This window comes from Trichomycterus rosablanca, chromosome 1 (assembly GCF_030014385.1).
Source record: "Trichomycterus rosablanca isolate fTriRos1 chromosome 1, fTriRos1.hap1, whole genome shotgun sequence".
Classification (NCBI taxonomy): Eukaryota; Metazoa; Chordata; class Actinopteri; order Siluriformes; family Trichomycteridae; genus Trichomycterus; species Trichomycterus rosablanca.
In genome coordinates this window covers 18,025,234-18,048,332 of record NC_085988.1, presented here as the reverse complement: position 1 = coordinate 18,048,332, position 23,099 = coordinate 18,025,234, and the positions used below count along the sequence as shown (strand labels likewise).

Below are 23,099 nucleotides of genomic sequence, written 5' to 3'. Positions count from 1 at the left end.
AACTTGCGGAATTTAATGTGGTTCAGTAGCTCCTTTTCTGTTCGGGCCACCTTGTACATTTGCACAGTGGTGATCCCACATGATGGATTTATGCACAGCATTTTAGTATAAATAGAGCTTTAAAAAAATACTTGATTTGATTTTAAATGAATATAAATGCCATTTTACACATCAATCTACACTCAGTCACCCATTATGACAAAGTAAAAACCCACAGACCCCATTCTGGAGTGAGTCTGTGGTATACTATTTAAATAGTTTGTGAAAAACTAATTAAAAAAAAATAATAAAACACTAAAATCTATAATTCACAAACATTTTTGGACCCATTATTAAAAACTTTGTTGAAGCTTTTTTGGTAGCAATCACAAAAGTCTTCTCGGATACATCTCGACAAGCTTTACACATCTGGATTTGGGCAGTTTATCCTATTCTTCAATGCAGATCCTCTCAAGCTCGATTAAATTGGATAGTGAGTATTTGTAAACCGTTAACAGATGTTTGATGGGGTATAAAGAGAAGAAAGAAAAAACCCACCAGACAAAGCACTTAGTAAGTGGACATATACCTGTTAGCTAGAGAAAGAGATTTTTTTTAGTAAATATATTTTTATTACATGTTGACAACAAGGTCATGTTACTGACATATTGATTTACATATTGGTCTGCAAATCCTACTCATCTCCTAAAGCAATATAGCCCATCCTGATTCCTTTGTTCAGCCAATGCAAGACTTCTGTTAATCATTATGGTGCATCTGATTTTTGTAAATAGCCCTTAATTCTATATGAGTATTCATAACAACATTAGAAACACTGGCTCTATAGGTGTTTTTAATCCAAATAAAAAACCCTTACTCAGATAACCTGACCTAGTTATAAATCCTGGAACTTCTATCTGATTAACATTATCTTATTATTAATACCTTCAAGATTTGTTTTATAGATGTATAATGTAATCATTCACCAAAATATTAGTGTAAACTTTCATTTCATTTTCGTGTTTTACCGCAAAATTGTCTTGGTCAGGGTCATGGTGGGTCCAATTTTCCCAGAATCTCTTGGTATGTTACAGTACACACACCCTGTACAAAACACCAATACATACATCTCGGGGCCACGACCATTACACTCAGACGTAGTCAATCATGTCTGTAAATAGACGCCCGACTAGCCGATAGCACTGCAAAGAATTCAAACCCTGAATTCCAGTGGTAGTGGGCTAACATAATTTACCACTGTGCCACCCGAGCACCAAAATGTAACTTATTACATGTATTTTATTATATGCAAACCCTCTTGCATTTCGGTGTAGTATTAGGTGTATTATATATATATATATACAAAGCTAACCCACTCCCCCTCCTACACGTGGGCAGCAGCCGTATGCATTTTGTCACCTACACTTTTACGAGTGCAATGCGGATCAGCGTTGTGTACAGAGAGACACACCCTGACAGCACTCTTTTCCCATCTATGTGCAGGCGCCATCAATCAGCCAGCAGAGGTCGTAATTGCATCAGTTATGAGAGAGTCCCTATCAGGCTTTTTAATATCCCACCCCTATCTGAACAACAGGCCAATCGTTGTTCATATGGTTTCACAGCCCAGCCGGTAGGCATAGCTGAGACTCGATGCGATGTATTCGAGATCCCAGCTCTGGTGTTCTAGAGTGTGTTTTTACCGCTGCGCCACCTGAGCGGCTTATTAATATTATTTTTAAATTAAAAGTTATGACTTTTTTTTCATTTCGTTTTTAACATCCACCAACCTGGCCAGTGGTGAGCTAGCATAATAGACCCAAACACTTAATTATTGTTATTATTACTAATAATATTTTTATTATTACTTTGATCAATTGTTAAAGAACTTATAGACTTGTTGCAATAAAACTGGACAAAAGAGACTATAGTCTTGGCCATCCCACTCAGACATAGTCAATCATGTCTGTAAATAGATGCCCGACTAGCCAATAGCACTGCAAGGGATTCATACCCTGAATTCCAGCTGTAGTGGGCTAACATAATTTACCAAAATGTTACTTATTACATGTGTTTTTATATGCAAGCCCTCTTGCATTTTGGAGTTATATTAGGTTTTTTATTATTATTATTATTATAATTTTTAAATAAAACTTTATGATTTTCATATCATTTTCAACATCCACCAACCTGGCCAGGGTCACAGCAGGTCCAGTTTTACTGGGATAAACTGGACGAAAGGCATGAATACCCTGGATAGTATGCCAATCCATCACAGGGCTTTGTTCATTCCCCAAGACATAGCCAGTCATGTCGACTGTAGACTCCCACCCAGCATAGCATACTGATGCGTCATCCAAACGATTTTATTATGAATTTGATCAATTGATAAAAAAAACTCATAGACTTGTTGAAATAAAATTGGACAAAAAGAGACTATAGTCAGAGCACTGATGTAAAAACATAATCAAGTGTTTTGGCAGCAGAGGTGGTGTAGAAACATTTTGTTTTCATGGTTATTTCGCACACACAACTCTGTAATCTGTACTGGTTTGTTCATGCACACCATCCTATTCACTAAGGGTTTTTTTCCAGATTTGTTTTTCTCCACTGAAGTATCTACAAGTCGTTTGTAAATGATCGTGCAAAAGATTAACGGTGAACGACGCTGTGCTAGATCTGAAATAAAATACCGGGTCAGTTCACAGCATTTGGAACAGCCTCAGGAATGAGCGAGGCGAAAAACGTGGTTATAAAAGACCATATAGAGGAGATGAAGCCCATGTTCACCCATCCTTCATCATTGTCTGGTATGTCTCCTCTCTGCTCCTCCTCTTCTTCCTCGTCCTCATCTGCCAGCTGCTCCTAACAAAGAAGAGAGATGTAAGACAGACGTCCAAATTACAGCAGGATAAAAGCTGAGAGGATTTCTGAGAGGAAAAATATATATAGCCAAAATTATATATTCACTATATAGCCAAAATTATTTTGACCAAATTGTTCAAAAACAAATGGTATTAATATGAAATGAACACTATGCGATCTTTTCAGCTGTAACAACAGCCACTCTTTGTGAGAAAGCATCTCACAAAACTCGCAAGACACAAGCCGATTCAGTCAAAAGAGCATTTGTATGAATGGGCACTGATGTTGGTCAAGAAAGCCTCAACTGATGCTCCAGTTCATTTCAAAGCTGTTCAGTGGGGTTTTGGTGTTTGTGGGAATTTGGGGTTAAGTCACTGAAAAGCCTTGAATCACATTCATCCCAAAGGTGTTCAGTGGGGTTGAGGTCAGGGTTCTGTGCAGGCCACTGGAGTTTCTTTAAACCAAGCTTTTCTTCATGTCTTTATAGAGCTTGCTTTATGCACAGAGGCACGGTCATGTTGGAACAGTAATGGACCTTTTCTTAACTGTTGCTGCAAAGTTGGAGAATTTCCTTTATATCATTATTACATCTATTTAGCCACTGTTGTGGCTGAAACATGTAAATTCAATAATTAGAAGGGATATCCCCATACTTCAGATAATATAGGGTCTGTTCGAAAACATAGTGAGCTGCCTTGCTGTCTATTACATACCTGGGAGGCTGCCTAAATAGAAAGGATTCTAATAAGACATCAAACTTATAAGGCAGATTACTCAGACGCACTACTTATACAGCGATTACCGCAATTACGCCACTGCAGTTTAGCTTACTAAGCTAACACAGTTAGCCCCAGGCCATTAAAACCAATGGGCTGAGGTGACACAACCTGTTAGCATGGCAGCTAAGTTAAACTGTCCCCGACAAGCCCGAATTTGCAAATAAATGACACTTGTGCATCTTTACACCAATTAAAAATCTATGAGAATTTATTAACATTTGAAAACAACTCAGATGGTTGCTCCGCATTCATCCGCCATATCTGTAATATTTTTGTTTGTAAGAAAAGTTGTGCCGCACTGAATGCTGGGTTTGCCTTCACTGCTAAGAAAACATCGGATGCTCCCTTGTTATTCAGTCAGTTTATCACTTACAATTAAGGCACCTCATAAGGCAGCATTTTAACGCATCTAAGAATTCAGACAGCCTTCTTCTCGGGAGAGTGTAGGATGATGTAAAACGCGTCTATGTATAGAGATCATTTGGTTTTCAAACAGACCCTTAGTGTATACATCTGCTGTCCACAGCCACAACCGTTGATGTCAGGTATAGGCCATTTAGTCTGGTGTGTGAATTAGTGTCCGTTAAGTCAAAATAGCACTTGTAAGGTCAGGCACTGATGTTGTACCGAAGGTCTGGATTGCAATTGATATCCCAGTTAATTCTTATTGGAGTTCAACTCAGGGTTATTTGCAGACAGCTGGAGTTTTTCCAAAACAAACTTGTTAAAGGCATATCATTTATTTAAAATATTTATATATTTATAAAATATAGTATTTCATACTTGTTTATTATGATCATGACAGAAACGGTAGTTACTCATTACACAAGATTCATCAGTTCACAAGTTTTAATATCAAACACAGTCATGGACAATTTTGTATCTCCAATTCACCTCACTTGCATGTTTTTGGACCGTGGGAGGAAACCGGAGCTCCCGGAGGAAACCCACACAGACACGGGGAGAACATGCAAACTCCACACAGAAAGGACCCGGACCGCCCCACCTGGGAATCGAACCCGGGACCTTCTTGCTGTGAGGCGACAGTGCTACCCACCGAGCCACCATGCCGCCCATTTCATACACTTGTCAGCAATGTATGTGGCTGAAACACCTGAACTCAATCATCAGGTATGATGTCCACATACTTTTGTCCATATAGTGTTTTTTTTTTTGCTATTCTATTTATATTTTCTCTTTTTCTCCTAATTTTAGCATTTTAGCTGCTGGAGGTCGTGTCCGAGGAGGGTAATTTTACCTGCCTCATGCTCTCTTTAAAGCGTGTGCAGTCCACAAACCCTTCTTTTTCGCCCACACCTTTGGTAAATTCACGCGTGAGCCCAGAATTTGTGCACGGAGAGCCATTCCCTGATTTTCGGGCTCCTCCACTTCCTATACAGGCGCCTCAGTACACCCTACAAACCAGGGTCCAGCGTTGAAGACCTCACCCACTTTTTTTGTTTAACACCAGACCTCTAAAACTATACTTTTTATGGGATTAGAGCGTCACTACACACGGATGGTTCGAATCACATACCGTTTCTTGCAAGTCGTTGTGATTCTGTGCATTGGGCTCATCCTGATTGGCTGGTCCTGCAAGGTCCTGTCGATCGTTATCCAGGTTGAAAGGTAACCATCCAGCCTGATGCCTAAAAATCAGTTCCAGAGAGAAATCATGCAGCACATCTTATACACACACTGATACTTGTGGACTGTCAGCGAATGTTACACAAACACATAAACTACGTGGGCCTCGACTTACAGGTACAGCAGCAGCATGGCTCCCATTACCATGACGAACCGATTGAAGGAGGAATAAAAATAAATGAGGCTGAGGAGAACGACGGCTCGAGATGCAGCGTATACCCAGTCCAACCAATCACGGTTCAGATCCTCCTCGTTCAGTCGCTCGTCTACTCGAACATTTTGGGGGTTCTCACGAGCAACAGCGGGTTCCTCCGAGGGAGCGGCCGACTGCTGAGACTCCTGAGACCTGAGAGAGGCGACCCATGTTTGACTGTGGAAAGAAAGAAAGAAAAAGTATGAACATCTAGCAGAAGACACACTGCATAGCCAAAACTATGTGGACACCTGACCATGACCTTATTGGTCATCCCATTCCGAAACCATGACTATTTTTGGTTTTGGGGTTTTGGTGTTTATTAATGAGAATTTGAGGTTAAGTCACTAAAATTGCATTAAAAGGCGTGGCATTTATCCCCAAAATGTTTAGTGGGGTTGAAGTCAGGGCTTTGTGCAGGCCACTGGAGTTTCTCTAGACCAAACCTGTTGAACCATGCCTTTATAAGCCAGAAACAGGAAAGGGCCTTTCCCAAACTGTTGCCACAAGGTTGAAAGCATATAATTTACTAAATACACCTGTTAGCAATATGTGTGACTACTACATATGATGTCAGTAATATGACGCGCACACATACTTTTGGCCATATTTAAAAATATCTATCTATACATCTGTAGTATTAATATACACCGATCAGCCATAACATTAAAACCACCTCCTTGTTTCTACACTCACTGTCCATTTTATCAGCTCCACTTACCATATAGAAGCACTTTGTAGTTCTACAATTACTGAGGACCACTACAGAGCAGGTATTATTTGGGTGGTGGGTCATTCTCCGCACTGCAGTGACACTGACATGGTGGTGGTGTGTTAGTGTGTGTTGTGCTGGTATAAGTGGATCAGACACAGCAGCGCTGCTGGAGTTTTTAAATACCGTGTCCACTCACTGTCCACTCTATTAGACACTCCTACCTAGTTGGTTCACCTTGTAGATGTCAAAGACGATCGCTCATCTATTGCTGCATCTTCTAGACTTTCATCAGTGGACACAAAACGCTGCCCATGGGGTGCTGTTGGCTGGATAATTTTTGGTTGGTGGACTATTCTCAGTCCTGCAGTGACAGTGAGGTGTTTAAAAACTCCAGCAGCACTGCTGTGTCTTATCCACTCATACCAGCACAACACACACTAACACACCACCACCATGTCAGTGTCACTGCAGTGCTGAGAATGATCCACCACCTAAATAATACCTACTGTGTGGTGGTCCTGTGGGGGTCCTGACCATTGAAGAACAGCATGAAAGGTAACTATCAAAGCATGCAGAGAAACAGATGGACTACAGTCAGTAATTGTAGAACTACAAAGTGCTTCTATATGGTAAGTGGAAGCAAGGAGGTGGTCATAATGTTATGCCTCATTGGTGTATAATACAGTGGTGTGTGTGACAGTCTTACTAGTTGACATGGCAATGCCAGGCATAGACCTGCTGCCACCAGAGCAGAGTCCAAGGGTTGTACATAGGGTAGTGTGGCATAGTGGTGTTGCGTCTGTGCTGATCAAACCATTGAGCCCATGCAGACCTGCAAAACCAAACACAGAACTAGTACAACAAACACTTCATAGGTGGAGAAAATATCACATGGCTTTTCCTAGCAAGGCCTTTTACAGCAATTAGCAGTTTAGGCTTGTTAAGAACAAAAGGGGCTAAACGAAATCTTAAGGGAGTCAGGTTAAGGCTTTATAACGTGCTATTGGAAATGCATTAGGTTATTGTAATTACCTCTGAATTAATGAAAGCAAGTGGGAAGCATGTGCACACTTATTTTGAAGTTTAGTATTAATGTTTGTTTATGTCAGAAATTAAGCATTCAATATGAACCGCTTCATTAATTTTTTTTATTTTTTAATATTTTCTCCCCTTTTTCTCCCTTTTAGCACGTCCAATTGCCCGATTGCATCATGCTTCCTCTCCAACAATGCCGATCCCTGCTCTGATTGAGGAGAACGAAGCTAACCCACGCCCCCTCCGACATGTGGGCAGCAGCCGTATGCATCTTATCACCTACACATTGACGAGTGCAGTGCAGCTCAGCACTGTGTACGGAGAGACACACCCTGAGAGCACTCTTTTCTCATCTCTGTGCAGGCGCCATCAATCAGCCAGCAGAGGTCGTAATTGCACCAGTCATGAGAGAGAGAGAGACCCCATCCGGCCTAGTCCCGCCCATATCTTAACAACAGGCCAATCGTTGTTCATGTGGCCGCTCAGCCTAGCCGGCAGGCAGAGCTGAGATTCGATACGATGTATTCGAGATCCCAGCTTTGGTTCCAGTATGTGGTTTTACCGCTGCGCCACCTTAGCGGCCAGAAACTCTTCATCTTTTTTTATTTATTTATTTATTTATTTATTTATTTATTATATATAATTTTATTTTATTAGGATTTTAACATCATGTTTTACACACTTTGGTTACATTCATGACGGGACAGGTAGTTACTGGTTACACAAGATTCATCAGTTCAAGTTTTAATGTCAAACACAGTCATGGACAATATTGTATCTCCAATTCACCTCAATTGAATTGCATGTCTTTGGGCTGTGGGAGGAAACCGGAACTCCCGAAGGAAACCCACGCAGACACAGGGAGAACATGCAAACTCCACACAAAAAGGATCCGGACTGTTCCACCTGGGAATTGAACCCAGGACCTTCTTGTTGTGTGGCGACAGTGCTACCCACCGAGCCACTGTGCCGCCCTGACCCTCATTTAAATACCACGATTTAAAAAATGCCCTCAAATCCTTCTACTATCCCATAATATTAAACCAGCCCAAAGATTTGGATCTTATACCACATACACCTCTGCTTTATATCTAATTAGTGCACTATTTACCGAGCAATTAAAACTCTGACTATGTACTGCAAATCAGAGTCAGCCTTGTACTTTTATGACAAATAGCTGGTTTAAACAGATTTTAACTTTTGTCACAAAAGACCCATGCTTTTGTTACAGATTACATTGCAAATGTACACATTTAATTTCACTTTTAATTATGTTTAACCCCTGATCTGATCAAGGAGAGCCAAATCACCCCCCCCCCCCCCCCACTCACGCACACAACACCTGTCCAAACTGTGGCCGCTTCTTATCACCTGTCAGTGTTAGGTTCCCACACAGAGCTGTATCACATACGGAGAGACATGCTAAGCTCCAGGATTTTTTTTCCCCCCACTGAACAGTTATAAGTGGTCTAACACTCATCGATATACAAATATTTTACTGACCATTACAATGTATACTGAAAATAACTGTTGTCATTTAACATGACTAGACAATAATAAAACACTGTGATGGTTAAAGCATTTTAATAATATAAAAATGTAAATACACCATATGGACAAAACTATTCAGACACCCCTTCCAAGTACTGAATTCATGCCATAACTATTTCTAACAGGTTTAATAAACCAATTCTATAAAGGAAATTATGTCCCTGTATCTTTGCAGCAATAGTTCAGTTCCTTTACTGTTCCAGCATGGTTGTGCCCCTGTGCACAAAGCATGGTCTATAAAGACATGACAAATAGCTTAGTTTAAAGAAACACAAGTGACCTGCACTGAGCTCTGACCTTAGTCCCACTGGACAGCTTTGGAATGAACTGGAACATCAATTGAGGCTTTCTTGACCAACATCAGTGCTCAGCCATACAAATACTCTTTTAACTGAATAAGCACTAGTTCCCAAAGATACACTCATAAAGTCTTGTGAGAAGCCTTTTCAGAAGTTTGGCTATGTTATAGCTGATAAGATCACATAGAGGTCACTCTTGTTTAATACCACTTGTTTTTGAAATGGAATGTCCAACAAGCTCATGCTCAGGTGTCCAAATACTTTTTGCCATATCGTGTACATACATCACATGCCTACACTAGCTACATTTTTTACTGAAATAAAAATAGGTTTTATGTACCCAGGTGATGGCAGGTGATTATAGCTAAGGCCTGAGTTCTGATTCAATCTATCAGAGGTTTCTTCTGATGAAGTTGACTGTAAACCATCACCAGAAGCAGGATTTTCAGAGTTGTTAGGATTCTGCAAGCAGAGACAAAGGTTAAAGCATGAGATCAGTGATCCAAAAACTCCCCCTTCCTCAAGCAGAAATCAAGTCTGTATATAAATGCCCGACCAGCCAATAGCACCCCTTGTGACTCGAACACTGGATTCCAGTCGTAGTGGGCTAGTGTAATTCACTACTGCACCATCCAAGCACCTCTATTATGACTTTTTCCAGTTTTATACAGGTCATTAAAAGGTTTGTACTCTTAACTGTTCAGTAAACTTTGTGAGATGCCCCATGACAGACTATGTGCATGAATATGTTTTTGTGTAGTACGCGTTGAGCATGAGTTGTGTCTCACCAAAGACTGCTGGTTACTGGTGTTTCTCCTACGTGTGGTCGGTGTTGAAGGAGGACTGCGAGAAGCACAAACTAAATGCAGCATGTGGAATTCATCCTGCTGCAGTATGAAATAAATACAAATTAAAAATCAGCATGAACATCTAGACAAAAATCAATGATTAGTCATGTACACTTTGCTGTTTCAGAAATACGTTAATAATGTATCGATTAAACAATAACTGACAAATAAGATTTGTTTGGACACAGGTCTAATGAAACCTCCCAAAAAATTGGTCTCAGAGAAAAATAATTTACTGAACTTATATGTGTGGGGGCTTTATGTTACATGGGCAGTTGTAGCCTAGTGGTTAAGGTACTGGACAAGTAATCGAAAGGTCACTGGTTCAAGCCCCACCACTGCCAGGTTGCCACTGTTGAGCCCTTAACCCTCAATTGCTTAGACAATACACTGTCACAGTACTGTAAGTCGCTTTGGATAAAAGTGTCTGATAAATGTAAATGTAAACCACAGTGGGACCAGATTGTACAGAGAGTAAGATGCATCGCTTGTGTTGAGAAAGAATATTTATTTATACATACAAGTAATTTTATAACATACAGTGTATCACAAAAGTGAGTACACCCCTCACATTTCTGCAGATATTTAAGTATATCTTTTCATGTGACAACACTGACAAAATGACACTTTGACACAATGAAAAGTAGTCTGTGTGCAGCTTATATAACAGTGTAAATTTATTCTTCCCTCAAAATAACTCAATATACAGCCATTAATGTCTAAACCACCGGCAACAAAAGTGAGTACACCCCTTAGTGAAAGTTCCTGAAGTGTCAATATTTTGTGTGGCCACCATTATTTCCCAGAACTGCCTTAACTCTCCTGGGCATGGAGTTTACCAGAGCTTCACAGGTTGCCACTGGAATGCTTTTCCACTCCTCCATGACGACATCACGGAGCTGGCGGATATTCAAGACTTTGCGCTCCTCCACCTTCCGCTTGAGGATGCCCCAAAGATGTTCTATTGGGTTTAGGTCTGGAGACATGCTTGGCCAGTCCATCACCTTTACCCTCAGCCTCTTCAATAAAGCAGTGGTCGTCTTAGAGGTGTGTTTGGGGTCATTATCATGCTGGAACACTGCCCTGCGACCCAGTTTCCGGAGGGAGGGGATCATTCTCTGCTTCAGTATTTCACAGTACATATTGGAGTTCATGTGTCCCTCAATGAAATGTAACTCCCCAACACCTGCTGCACTCATGCAGCCCCAGACCATGGCATTCCCACCACCATGCTTGACTGTAGGCATGACACACTTATCTTTGTACTCCTCACCTGATTGCTGCCACACATGCTTGAGACCATCTGAACCAAACAAATGAATCTTGGTCTCATCAGACCATAGGACATGGTTCCAGTAATCCATGTCCTTTGTTGACATGTCTTCAGCAAACTGTTTGTGGGCTTTCTTGTGTAGAGACTTCAGAAGAGGCTTCCTTCTGGGGTGACAGCCATGCAGACCAATTTGATGTAGTGTGCGGCGTATGGTCTGAGCACTGACAGGCTGACCCCCCACCTTTTCAATCTCTGCAGCAATGCTGACAGCACTCCTGCGCCTATCTTTCAAAGACAGCAGTTGGATGTGACGCTGAGCACGTGCACTCAGCTTCTTTGGACGACAAACGCGAGGTCTGTTCTGAGTGGACCCTGCTCTTTTAAAACGCTGAATGATCTTGGCCACTGTGCTGCAGCTCAGTTTCAGGGTGTTGGCATCTTCTTGTAGCCTTGGCCATCTTCATGTAGCGCAACAATTCGTCTTTTAAGATCCTCAGAGAGTTCTTTGCCATGAGGTGCCATGTTGGAACTTTCAGTGACCAGTATGAGAGAGTGTGAGAGCTGTACTACTAAATTGAACACACCTGCTCCCTATGCACACCTGAGACCTAGTAACACTAACAAATCACATGACATTTTGGAGGGAAAATGACAAGCAGTGCTCAATTTGGACATTTAGGGGTGTAGTCTCTTAGGGGTGTACTCACTTTTGTTGCCGGTGGTTTAGACATTAATGGCTGTATTTTGAGTTATTTTGAGGGAAGAATAAATTTACACTGTTATATAAGCTGCACACAGACTACTTTTCATTGTGTCAAAGTGTCATTTTGTCAGTGTTGTCCCATGAAAAGATATAATGAAATATTTGCAGAAATGTGAGGGGTGTACTCACTTTTGTGATACACTGTAAGTCAATCATTTTGAGTTTAAATGAACATTACTTAGTTCTTTTGACAAATATCCATGTGCACTACTACTCAACCCCCAGCTTTAGTACCTAGTGGAAAATCTTTTCCCTTGATAACTGCTAATAAGCAATTTGAGAAAGTGCTAACAAGCTCCAGGCACCGCTCTTGTAGAATCTTTGCTTATTGTTCTCATGCAAAAGCATCCACCTCAGTAAGGTTTGATGGCTTACGTGCTGCAATTGCTTTATTGAAATCCCACCAAAGATTTTCAATGGAATTTTAATCGCCACTACAGGATATCCCAGGACTGATTACTTAACCACGCGTTGGTTGACTTGGAAGTGTGCTTGGGATCATTGTCCTCCTCTGGGATCATTGTCTTTCTGTCCTCCATCTCTCACGGACATTTTTAACACCCGCTGCATCCGCAAAGCTCTCAGCATTGTGGACGATCCAACCCATCCATCACATGGACTTTTTACTCTGCTCCCGTCTGGGAGACGATACCGCAGCATCCGGACTAACACAACCAGACTGTGTAACAGTTTTATCCCTCAGGCAATCAGACTCCTCAACTCAGTACTGTAACAATTTCCTCCGGAAATTTTCTGCTGCCACACACTAAACTGTATTGACTATGTTACTTGCATTTTTTGCACACCTCCTGGAACTGCACAAGTAATTTCTGCACCTTACTTGTATTTTTGCACCTTATTTACTTTTTAGGCACCTTATCTGCATTGCCAATTTTACGCTGCTAATGTACAACATGTCACTACCTCATGAACCATTGTACCATCTATTCACCATCATGTACTAACACTTGTCTTTAGTCCTGTCTTCTAATTACTTGTTTAGATTAGGGATAATTAGGAATATCTTTTGTAGTTATTTATTATAGGATTTTTTGTATTTATTGTTGTATTTACAGTGTTTTGTATTTACACTGTTTTGTCTTGCACTTTTTGTACCGTGTTACACCGTGATCCTAGAGGAACGCTGTTTCGTTTCAATATGTACTTGTATGTAGCTGAAATGACAATAAAACCTCTCTGACTCTGACTCTGATTATCCACAAGTAGGGCTGGGCAGTATATCACAAATATCGATATATTATATATAAATATTTTTTACACAATATTAAAAATGACCATATTCATTATATTGAGTGTGCCTTGGATACAGAGGTTACTGTCTGAGTACTTTTAAAACAGCCCAGAAATTATATAACACATCACAGATAAAGCAAATGCAGGTACTTATTGAGTTCCCAATGGTTTAATTATGTTGTAACCCAAGTTTAGGTCATATAGACTAGCAGTAGGCTTTAGGATCAGTAATGTTATGTAGGGGTTAAATAATTGTGACAGGGCAGTGTTAACAAAATATTCTGATATTCTACAAAACTAAATCATTTATTTTCTTGAATATTTCTGATTGCAGTTTTTGATAGTAGTGTTTAAACATAGCAGCTCAGATCATCTACAATAGTAAAGTACCACCTCTCTTTTCACTGAAATTACTGAAGAATACTGAGCATGTGCAGGAGATGATACATTTTACAATGCAACTAATTTAAATATAAGGAGATGGAGTACCTTTCTGAGCACATCTCGAAGCTTGCAGTGATCCTGAAGGAGTTTCCCAGAGTATACCAACCTCTGATCCTTGAAACGCTGCAAAACACACAATTACCAAATTAATACATGCAATATATGGCCAAGGGGATATCGGGGACATCATGTGCAGCTTAGATATTCAATTACACGCACACCTATATGGCTCAAACAATGTGTGCATTGCTTTTCTGTTTAATACATGGTACCGGAATGCACCATAAGGCAATTGATTTCACAACATACAGAGGTAGAAGTTCCTGCTGGTAATGTCCTGCTACCAGATAGCAGACTGATACATCAGATGTATTGTAATGTTGATGTATTCGCAAATCAGAGCTGTTCTGAGAGTATATTAGGTGGCATAGAAACGTGTAAACAGGTATGGCACTTCTGTGTAATACATATGCAGCAGGCCTAATATTTTTTTTAAATTAAATTTTTGGACTACACTCATTAAAGATTTGTACTTATTTGAAACTGTGAATAAAATGCATGAGTGCAAAAAGGTGATAATGGCAATTGGTCTGGTTTACCATTGACGCAGGGGTACATATTGGGACTTCAGAGACACATACTGCCATCAAGGCGACACCTTTTCCTGGGAAGTCCATGATTATTTCAGCAAGACAATACCAGGCCTCATTTTATACATACTACAATAGAGTGTAGAAATAGTGGGTGTGTGCTGTGTGTGACTGTTAAGCTGCTAAAGTTTGGTATCAAGCAAGAACAGAAAAAAATATTACTTGGAAAAAATGCACTAATTAGTGTCCTCGGTTTCTCAATTCCATACTGAAATTAATAAATAACTTCTGTAGTTCGTCCTAGATCTCTAACAAGATTACATTTAATAAAAGGTTGTTGCAGAAATTGGCTATGACCAGTGCCGAAACAAACATTCTAAACCTGGTTCTGTTTAACAAGAAAGGAGTGTTTGTTTGATTCTTAATGCCATGTCAGTTGCTAACAGGTTCTGTCTTTAAAAAGTCAAAGCGGGGTCGATTTAATTCTTTATTTGTGTCCCTAGGGATTAGGGATTAAATTAGGGATCTCATGAGATTAAACTAACATGCAGACCGGTGATTTTATTGACATTAAGAGCTTATATTCAGTATTATAATGGCTGGACATTTTCAAACAAAGTACAACAAATGCATTTCCTGGCTGGGTCCCGTACTATAGTAACTGTATTGAACTGGATTAGATTGCAGCTAGTTTTAATCTCTCAATATTGGCTCCAAAGTTCAAAGTTTGGTCCGACCATAACAAGGCTAAGTTTCCCACCACCTTTGTGGCACATGTAGCCATATTGAGACCTCCCTGCCTGTAGTAGAATGTAGTAAAATTACTTAGGAAAAGGTAACTCACAGGTTTGCTGGGATAAACGTTGGACAGGTGGCTCTTCAGTTTCTCTACAGTCCAATCCAGGAAACAGTTGATAGTCTGGTCATCATACTTCTGATCAGGAGCTTTGATGACCAGGATGACAGGACTGTCCACCACACCTTGTTCCATCGCCCTCACTGTCTTAATAACGTGTGTCCCTCCTTTAAGTTGCTCACTTGCTGATCTGTAAGAAGTAAAAACAAATGATGCCTAGACATATATAAGGTCAGTTGCTATCTAAGGGTAGCACTATCGCCTCACAGCAAGAAGGTCCTGGGTTCGATTCCCAGGTGGAGTTTGCATGTTCTCCCTGTGTCTGCGTGGGTTTCCTCCCACAGTCCAAAAACATGCAAGTGAGGCGAAATGGAGATACAAAATTGTCCATGACTGTGTTTGATATTATAGACTAGACCAATTCGTAAATAGGGCAGTTGTAGCCTAGCGGTTAAGGTACCAGACTAGTGATTGAAAGGTCGCTGGTTCAAGCCCCAGCACTGCCCGGTTGACACTGTTGAGCCCCTGAGCAAGGCCCTTAACCTTCAATTGCTTGGACAATATATACCGTCACAGTACTGCAAGTCACTTTGGATAAAAGTGTCTGCTAAATGCCGAAATGTAAAAGTAATCTTAGGCCAGTTTTGGCCTATATCAATATGATATCAACCCTGTTTTGATCATGCCACATTTGACCATTTTTAAATGATTAATTAAGGGTTTCATGTTAGATCTGAACTGAAAAACCTCTCCAAAGCAAAAAGAAAATACCTAACTCCTCAAAAACAGTAACTGGAAGTGAGGTGACAATTTATGACAATTTAAAGTTATTTGAACCATTATAACAATAGCATGTTAACAAAAGCTAGCAATAATGTGTTTTCTGCCACAATATGTGTATGAATGTAATCTACTCCTTAATAAATAAGACATGCTGATCACATGATGCTGTTGAATATAAATATACACCGATCAGCCATAACATTAAAATCACATCCTTCTTTCTACACTCACTGTCTATTTTATCAGCTCCACTTACCATATAGGAGCACTTTGTAGTTCTACAATTACTGACTGTAGTCCTTCTGTTTCTTTGCATGCTTTGTTACCTCCCTTTCATGCTGTTCTTCAATGGTCAGGACTCTCCCAGGACCACTACAGAGTAGGTATTATTTGGGTGGTGGATCATTCTCAGCACTGCAGTGACACTGACATGGTGGTGGTGTGTTAGTGTGTGTTGTGCTGGTATGAGTGGATAAGACACAGCAGACCTGCTGGACTAAATACCGTGTCCACTCACTGTCCACTCTATTAGACACTCCTACCTAGTTGGTCCACCTTGTAGATGTAAAGTCAGAGACGATCGCTCATCTATTGCTGCTGTTTGAGTTGGTCATCTTCTAGACCTTCATCAGTGGTCACAGGACGCTGCCCACAAGGCGCTGTTGGCTGGATATATTTTTGGTTGGTGGACTATTCTCAGTCCTGCAGTGACAGTGAGGTGTTTAAAAACTTCATCAGTGCTGCTGTGTCTGATCCACTCATACCAGCACAACACACACTAACACACCACCACCATGTCAGTGTCACTGCAGTGCTGAGAATGATCCACCACCCAAATAATACCTACTCTGTAGTGGTCCTGTGGGAGAGTCCTGACCATTGAAGAACAGCATGAAAGGGGGCTAACAAAGCATGCAGAGAAACAGATCTACAGTCAGTAATTGTAGAACTACAAAGTGCTCCTATATGGTAAGTGGAGCTGATAAAATGGACAGTGAGTGTAGAAACAAGGAGGTGGTTTTAATGTTATGGCTGATCGGTGTGTGTAAATACTTAGACTATATATAGTGTTTTTTAATAATATGGAATTCTAAACAGATAATTAAACTCACAATTAAATTTGATCTTAGAGTAAGTTTTTTTTTAACGTTTGTAATTCCTTGTAAATACATGCTTTTAGTTTATATCTATGAAAACATAAATAGATTATGTATATAATTTTAAAGTGTATTTATGCACGTTCATTATATTAAATAACAAAACAAAACAATTAGGTTAAATGTTTATTCTTCTACACAGTCAAAACAAACCACCGGGACACAGTGACAGGTTCAATCCCAAACACAGTCTTCCCCTAAATATAGTGAACACTGTAAAGTGTAAAAGCCGTTACTTTATACGTCATGTAGTGCACCTATTCAGACAGTACATCGTCATTTAAGATCGAGCCAGACTGTTAGCTACACTAGCAACGATAAAACGTTAGCTGATTGTAGCTCTTAAATAAAGCCGATATTTACAATATTAACAAAGACAGAGTTTAAATACCTGTAAACACCTGTTTACCACTGCTTCTGGGTACCGTTTCTGTATTCTTCACATCATGGCATCTGTTTTATAACTTAAATAAAACGGTTAAAGAGCGGAGGTGTGGGGAAGAGGATTAAATAATAAACACAGCTCTCCTCTTCGTGGTCTGTTCAGCGGTTGGAGCACAGACGGTGGCCGCGTTAGTGCCATCTTCAGTACCATATTGTAAATTACATGACTGGTGTTTTTAAGGGATCTTAAATGAATCAATCTGTTCATTCATTACTTCATGTTTACTAATCCTGGTCATGGTCGCGGTTCGAATACCCTGGACAGGAATTCAGTCACTAACAGACATACCCAGTCATGTCTGTGTTCATTTCACAACTTTACTACAAAGTTACTAATTAATTTGTTTGTTTGTTTTGTTTGTATTTTACTTACTGTCTGAAGTCTTTTTGTACTTACTAATCTACTCACTTAAACATAAGAGAACATTCTTTTGTGCCCGCAATTGACATTACGGATTTGGATTTTGTTTCTTTATTGCACTACATTTTAGCATCGCTTTGACCCACCCGAAAACAACTTAATACTGATGTGATGATTTGATTTCAAACAGCTGATTGTAAGAGCAGTATCCACAAAATGTTGAGTTTTTAAGGACCAAAGATGATCAGAGGATCTCCAGTTTCTCAACAAATGTGTAAGAAAATGATTGAAATGTTTAAAAACAATGAACCTCAAAGAAAGATTGGAAGGGATTTGCATATTTCTCCCTCTACAGTGCATAATATCATTAAACGATTTGAGGAATCGGGAGGAATTTCAGTGCGTAAAGGCCAAGGGCGCAAGCTTAAGCTGAACACCCGTGATCTTCGATCCCTCAGACAGCACTGCATCAAGAACCGCCACTCAACAATAGCTGATATAACCACATGGGTGAGGGATTACTTTGGCAAACCTTTGTCAAGCACTACAATACAGAGTTACATGCACAAATGCCACTTAAAACTTAACTGTGCAAAAAAGAAGCCTTATGTCAACCATGTCCAGAGGCAACGTCAAGTGGTATCTGGGATGGACCATCACGAAGACGTCAGTATGAATCAGTATTCCAGATCATTTTGGAAGAAATGGACGCCGTGTGCTCTGGACCAAAGATGAAAAGGACCATCCAGGCTGTTAACAGCAAAAAGTCCAAAAGCCAGGGTCTGTCATGGTATGGGGCTGTGTCAGTGCCCTTGGTAAATGTCATTTACACTTCTGTGATGGCAGCATTAATGCAGAAAAGTACATTGAGATCTAAGCGCAACATATGCTGCCTTCAAGACGTCATCTTTTCCAGGGTTGTCCATGCATTTTTCAACAAGACAATGCAAAACCACATGCTGCACACATTACAAAGACATGAAGAAGAGGGTACGGGTATTGACCTGTCCCCAATAGAGAATGTGTGGAGAATTTTCAAACCAAAAATGCGACAACGACGACCCCGTACTGTTGCACATCTTAAGATGTGTTTGCAGGAACAATGGGACAAAATAAAAGCTGAAACACTAAATCACTTGGTCTCCTCGGTGCGAAAACCTCTTTTAAGTGTGGTAAAAAAAATGCCAACATTACAAAGTTTTACCATCCCAGTTTTTGTGTTGCAGGCCTGAAATGCAGGAATGGATTAATATTATCAAATGAAATTAGGTTGACCAGACAAACATAAAATATCTTAAGTTCATACTGTCTGCAATCAAATAAAAGCCAAAGTAAATGTAAAAAACACTGCATTTTTCCTTCTTCATAGTTTTAACTTTTGTTTCTGATTTGTAAAAATAAGAATCAAGACATGTAATTAGAAGGTTAGAAGGAGAGGTTTTGAAAAACAGACCAAGACCCAAAATCCATGTTTAAATATAGACCCAAGATCTATATTTAAGATAAGATAAGATAAGATAAGACTTTATTGATCCCGAAGGAAATTGCAGTGTCACAGTACTATACAAATTACACAATTACAGTTACAATTTACAAATTACAGTACAAGTTACACAAGGGAAGACAGACAAAAAACAACACAATTAAACATAAAAGGGCATAAGCAAAAAGACAGGACATTATCATAAGCAGCCGCATCCATATTATTGCACTAAGAGAAAAATATATTATTTTACAAAAGTATATTGCACTAAGAGAGATAAGATATTGCACTGCAAAAGAAAATCAACACTGTTCGGGTGGCAGGAGATCCGTAGTGTTCCTGGAATGGGGAGAATCTTTGTAGAGTCTTACTGCAGTGGGAAGAAAAGATCTCACACGGCGCTCTTTAGTACAGCGCAGCTGTATCAGTCTACCACTGAACGTGCTTCTCTGTTTCTCCACTGTAGTGTGCAGGGGGTGTGATGTATTGTCCATAATTGAAAGCAGCTTATTGAGTGACCGTTTTTTTGCTACCTCATCCAGAGTGTCCAATTTGACTCCAACAACAGAGCCAGCCTTCTTAATTAGTTTGTTTATTTTGTTTTTTGCACTTTTGTTGATGTTGTTGCCCCAGCACACAACAGCATACAATAAGGCACTAGCAACAACAGACTGGTAGAATGTCCAAAGGAGTTTAGTGCACACTCCAAAGGACCTCAGTTTCCTCAGAAAGTACAAACGACTCTGTCCTTTCTTGAACACTGCACAGGTATTAAAACTCCAGTCCAGTTTGTTGTCCAAGTGCACACCCAGGTACTTGTAAGTGTCAACCACCTCCACTTCCGCTCCATTGATAGTGACTGGTGCCAGGGGAGGTCTGAGTTTCCTGAAGTCCACCACCATCTCCTTTGTCTTACTGATGTTAAGCTGCAGTTTGTTCAGTGTACACCAGTCAACAAAGTCTGAAACCAGCTTCCTGTATTCCGCCTCCTGCCCATTCCTGATACACCCCACGATGGCCGTGTCATCTGAGAATTTCTGCAGATGGCATGTGCCAGAGTTGTATCTGAAATCTGAGGTGTAGATGTTAAACAGGAACGGTGCTAATACAGTCCCCTGGGGAGCCCCCATACTGCACATGGCCATGTCAGAAACACAGCCCTGCAGTCGCACAAACCGGGGTCGACCAGTCAGGTAGTCCATTACCCAAGAGATGATAGACCCATCCACCTTCATCTGCCGAAGTTTCTCCCCAAGTAAGACAGGCTGTAGGGTGTTGAACGCACTGGAGAAATCAAAAAACATAATCCTCACAGTGCTGCCTGTAGTGTCTAGATGGGAGTACATTCTGTCCAGCAGATAGATAACAGCATCATCCACTCCAATGCTGTCCTGATATGCAAACTGCAGGGGGTCCAGGTCAGCTCCTACCAGTGATCTCAGGTGGCCCAGCATCTTTCCAGTGTCTTCATCAGGTGGGAGGTCAGAGCAACAGGACAGTAGTCATTTAGTGCCACTGGTTGCTTCTTCTTGGGGACAGGAACCACACAAGAAGTTTTCCACCCGAGTGGGACCTTTCCTAGGCTGCAGCTCAGGTTGAAGATGTGCTGAAGGACTCCACACAGCTGCTCAGCACATAGTTTTAATACCTTAGGCTGAATGCCATCCGGTCCAGCCGCTTTACACTGCTTGAGTTTCTTCAGCTCTTTCTTCACCTGGTCAGCAGTAAAATAATTTAGTAATTTAGAAGGTGATGTTATGAAAGATGGACCAACAATCATGTTTAGGCATGTTGACAGAAGGTTTTTAAGACCCATGATTCATAAAGATGCTTTCTTAGGTGTGTGGAAGGTTCTGCGTTTCCTTTGGCTGCTCTGAAATCATTTCAACAGTTAAAACATACAGCAGAGGTTCTCAACCAGGGGGCCTAAAGGGGTCCCATTGCATTTAATTGAGAAAAGAATTACAACTAACAGGACAGGAAAATCAATGTAGGCTATAAGCATACAGGAGATCTTGTGATGTCATATAGATCTATTTTAAACTGCCTATGGTGGGTCTTTAGGAATGGACACATATTTGATTCACCCAATTCAAAAGAGCAAAAGTCAACATTTACATTTAAATTTTCGGCATTCAGCAGACACTCTTATCAAGAGTTCAAGCAGACAACAGTTCAAGAACACAAATCTGCTGAAACCCTGTTAGAACCAAAGGGTTTTATTTTTCAGGAAATGAATAAGAGTGTTAGTAAATAAGTACAAGTCAGCTTTGTTTAGTAAAGAGGTGATGAAGGTTTTTAAGACAGCAAGAGACTCAGATGTTCGGACAGACAGAGGAAGTTCATTCCACCACTTGGGTGCCAGTACAGAGAAGAGCCTTGATGCTTGTCTTCCTCAAGTCCTGGGTGGAGGATCAAGTTGAGTGAGACTAGTGACTCGGAGGTTGCGTGGTACAGAGCGGGGTTTGATTAGACCTCAAAGGTAGCTTGGGGCTGGTCAATTTTTGGCTTTGTAGGTGAGCATCAATGTTTTAAACTGAATGCAGGCAGCTACAGGAAGCCAGTGAAGAGAACGCAGCAGTGGGGTGATGTGGCAGTGTTTAGGTTGGTTAGAAACCAGGCGAGCAGCTGCATTTAGAATGAGCTGCAAGGGTTTAATAGTGGACATGGGAGCACCTGCCAGGAGGGAGTTGCAGTAGTCCAACCGTGAGATTACAATTGATTGCACAAGAATCTGAGTAGCTTCAATGGAGAGAAATGGTCGAATCTTCCTGATGTTGTACAGGAGGAACCGGCACGCTCTCGTCATGCTGGCTACATGAGGAGAGAAGGTCAGCTGGTTATCCAGGACACCACCAAGGCTCCTTACATTATCAGATGGTCTGATTTAGGAATAATCAAGAGAGATGACTAGGTCCTGGGTTGGAGATTGACGGTGACCATGAAAGATTCCACCGGTTTAGTTGTTGATGCGATGTGAGTAGCACCAATACATCAACCAAAATCTAAAAATACCACATTTATACCTTCATTGTGGATTCATCAAATTTCCCATGAGCAAGAAGACAAAACCTTTTGTCATCCTTGCTGAAAGCATAAGAATAATATCATAACCCATCTCAAGGGGGGACCCAGAAAAAACTGAGTCTAAGATGAGTCAGATGAGTCTAAGAGAAAAACTGTTGAGAACCCCCGACATACAGCACTAAATTATAGATTAGTGTCCTGTTAAGGTTATTGTCCAGCCTTGTGCCTTGTGTTTCTTGGTAGCACTAGATTCACCTAAACCCTAACAAGGATGAAAAAATAATAATCATAATAACCAAAGTGCAAAGTGAAAAAACATCCTCACTTAAACATGAGTAAATAATAGCTTCAAATTCACCCAAGGATGTGCGTCCAACTGAAGAAAAACAGCAAGAAGCATAATAAACAACCAGGTCTAATGCTAGGTTGATAAAAGCCACATTTTGTTGTTGTTTTTTAGGATGGAAAATGCTTATAAAACCAAAGCCCTAATAGCACCCACACATACAATTGCTGAACTGCAATTATCAAAAAAACTATCTGCCTTAGATAAACAGAAAAAGCTTTTGTAGTCAGAGGCAACGGATATAAAAGTGCTACAGCTTAAGATGGACAGAGGTAATTTTCCGGCCAGATAATCTGGTTTTCATCTTAGCTGTCTTAGGTCTGGTCTGAATGTGTGGGTGCAATAGCAAAGCATAGAGAGGTATCATTAAAAAGTATAGGATGCTTCTTTACCTTCATATACCTGTT

The 23,099-nt window shown here is 40.5% G+C and overlaps 1 protein-coding gene across 2 annotated transcripts; it reads right to left on the bottom strand.

Moving 5' to 3' along the window:
* Positions 1 to 588: 588 nt before the first annotated feature.
* On the bottom strand, positions 589 to 17,563 carry LOC134302900 (homocysteine-responsive endoplasmic reticulum-resident ubiquitin-like domain member 2 protein). 2 transcript variants are annotated; one of them, XM_062988189.1, is made up of 9 exons: positions 17,423 to 17,563; positions 15,080 to 15,281; positions 13,691 to 13,768; positions 9,852 to 9,950; positions 9,404 to 9,525; positions 6,885 to 7,010; positions 5,386 to 5,640; positions 5,161 to 5,272; positions 589 to 2,844 (listed from the first exon to the last, which is right to left on the bottom strand). In XM_062988189.1, the coding sequence occupies exons 2-9, from the start codon at positions 15,224 to 15,226 to the stop codon at positions 2,677 to 2,679; spliced, it is 1,107 nt and encodes a 368-aa protein (XP_062844259.1). In that variant the 5' UTR covers positions 15,227 to 15,281; positions 17,423 to 17,563; the 3' UTR covers positions 589 to 2,676. The 2 variants fall into 2 exon arrangements, with proteins under 2 accessions (XP_062844259.1, XP_062844306.1); XM_062988236.1 differs by having other exon boundaries at positions 589 to 2,838.
* Between the last annotated feature and the right edge of the window lie 5,536 nt (positions 17,564 to 23,099).

Excerpts from the sequence above, each read along its gene's own strand:
- LOC134302900 (XM_062988189.1), bottom strand. The coding sequence starts at position 15,226 with ATGGAACAAGGTGTGGTGGACAGTCCTGTCATCCTGGTCATCAAAGCT. Across the intron at positions 9,951-13,690 it reads TTCGAGATGTGCTCAGAAAG|CAGGATGAATTCCACATGCT; the intron begins GTACTCCATCTC and ends TTCATACTGCAG. Across the intron at positions 5,641-6,884 it reads TGGCATTGCCATGTCAACTA|TCAAACATGGGTCGCCTCTC; the intron begins GTAAGACTGTCA and ends TTCTTTCCACAG.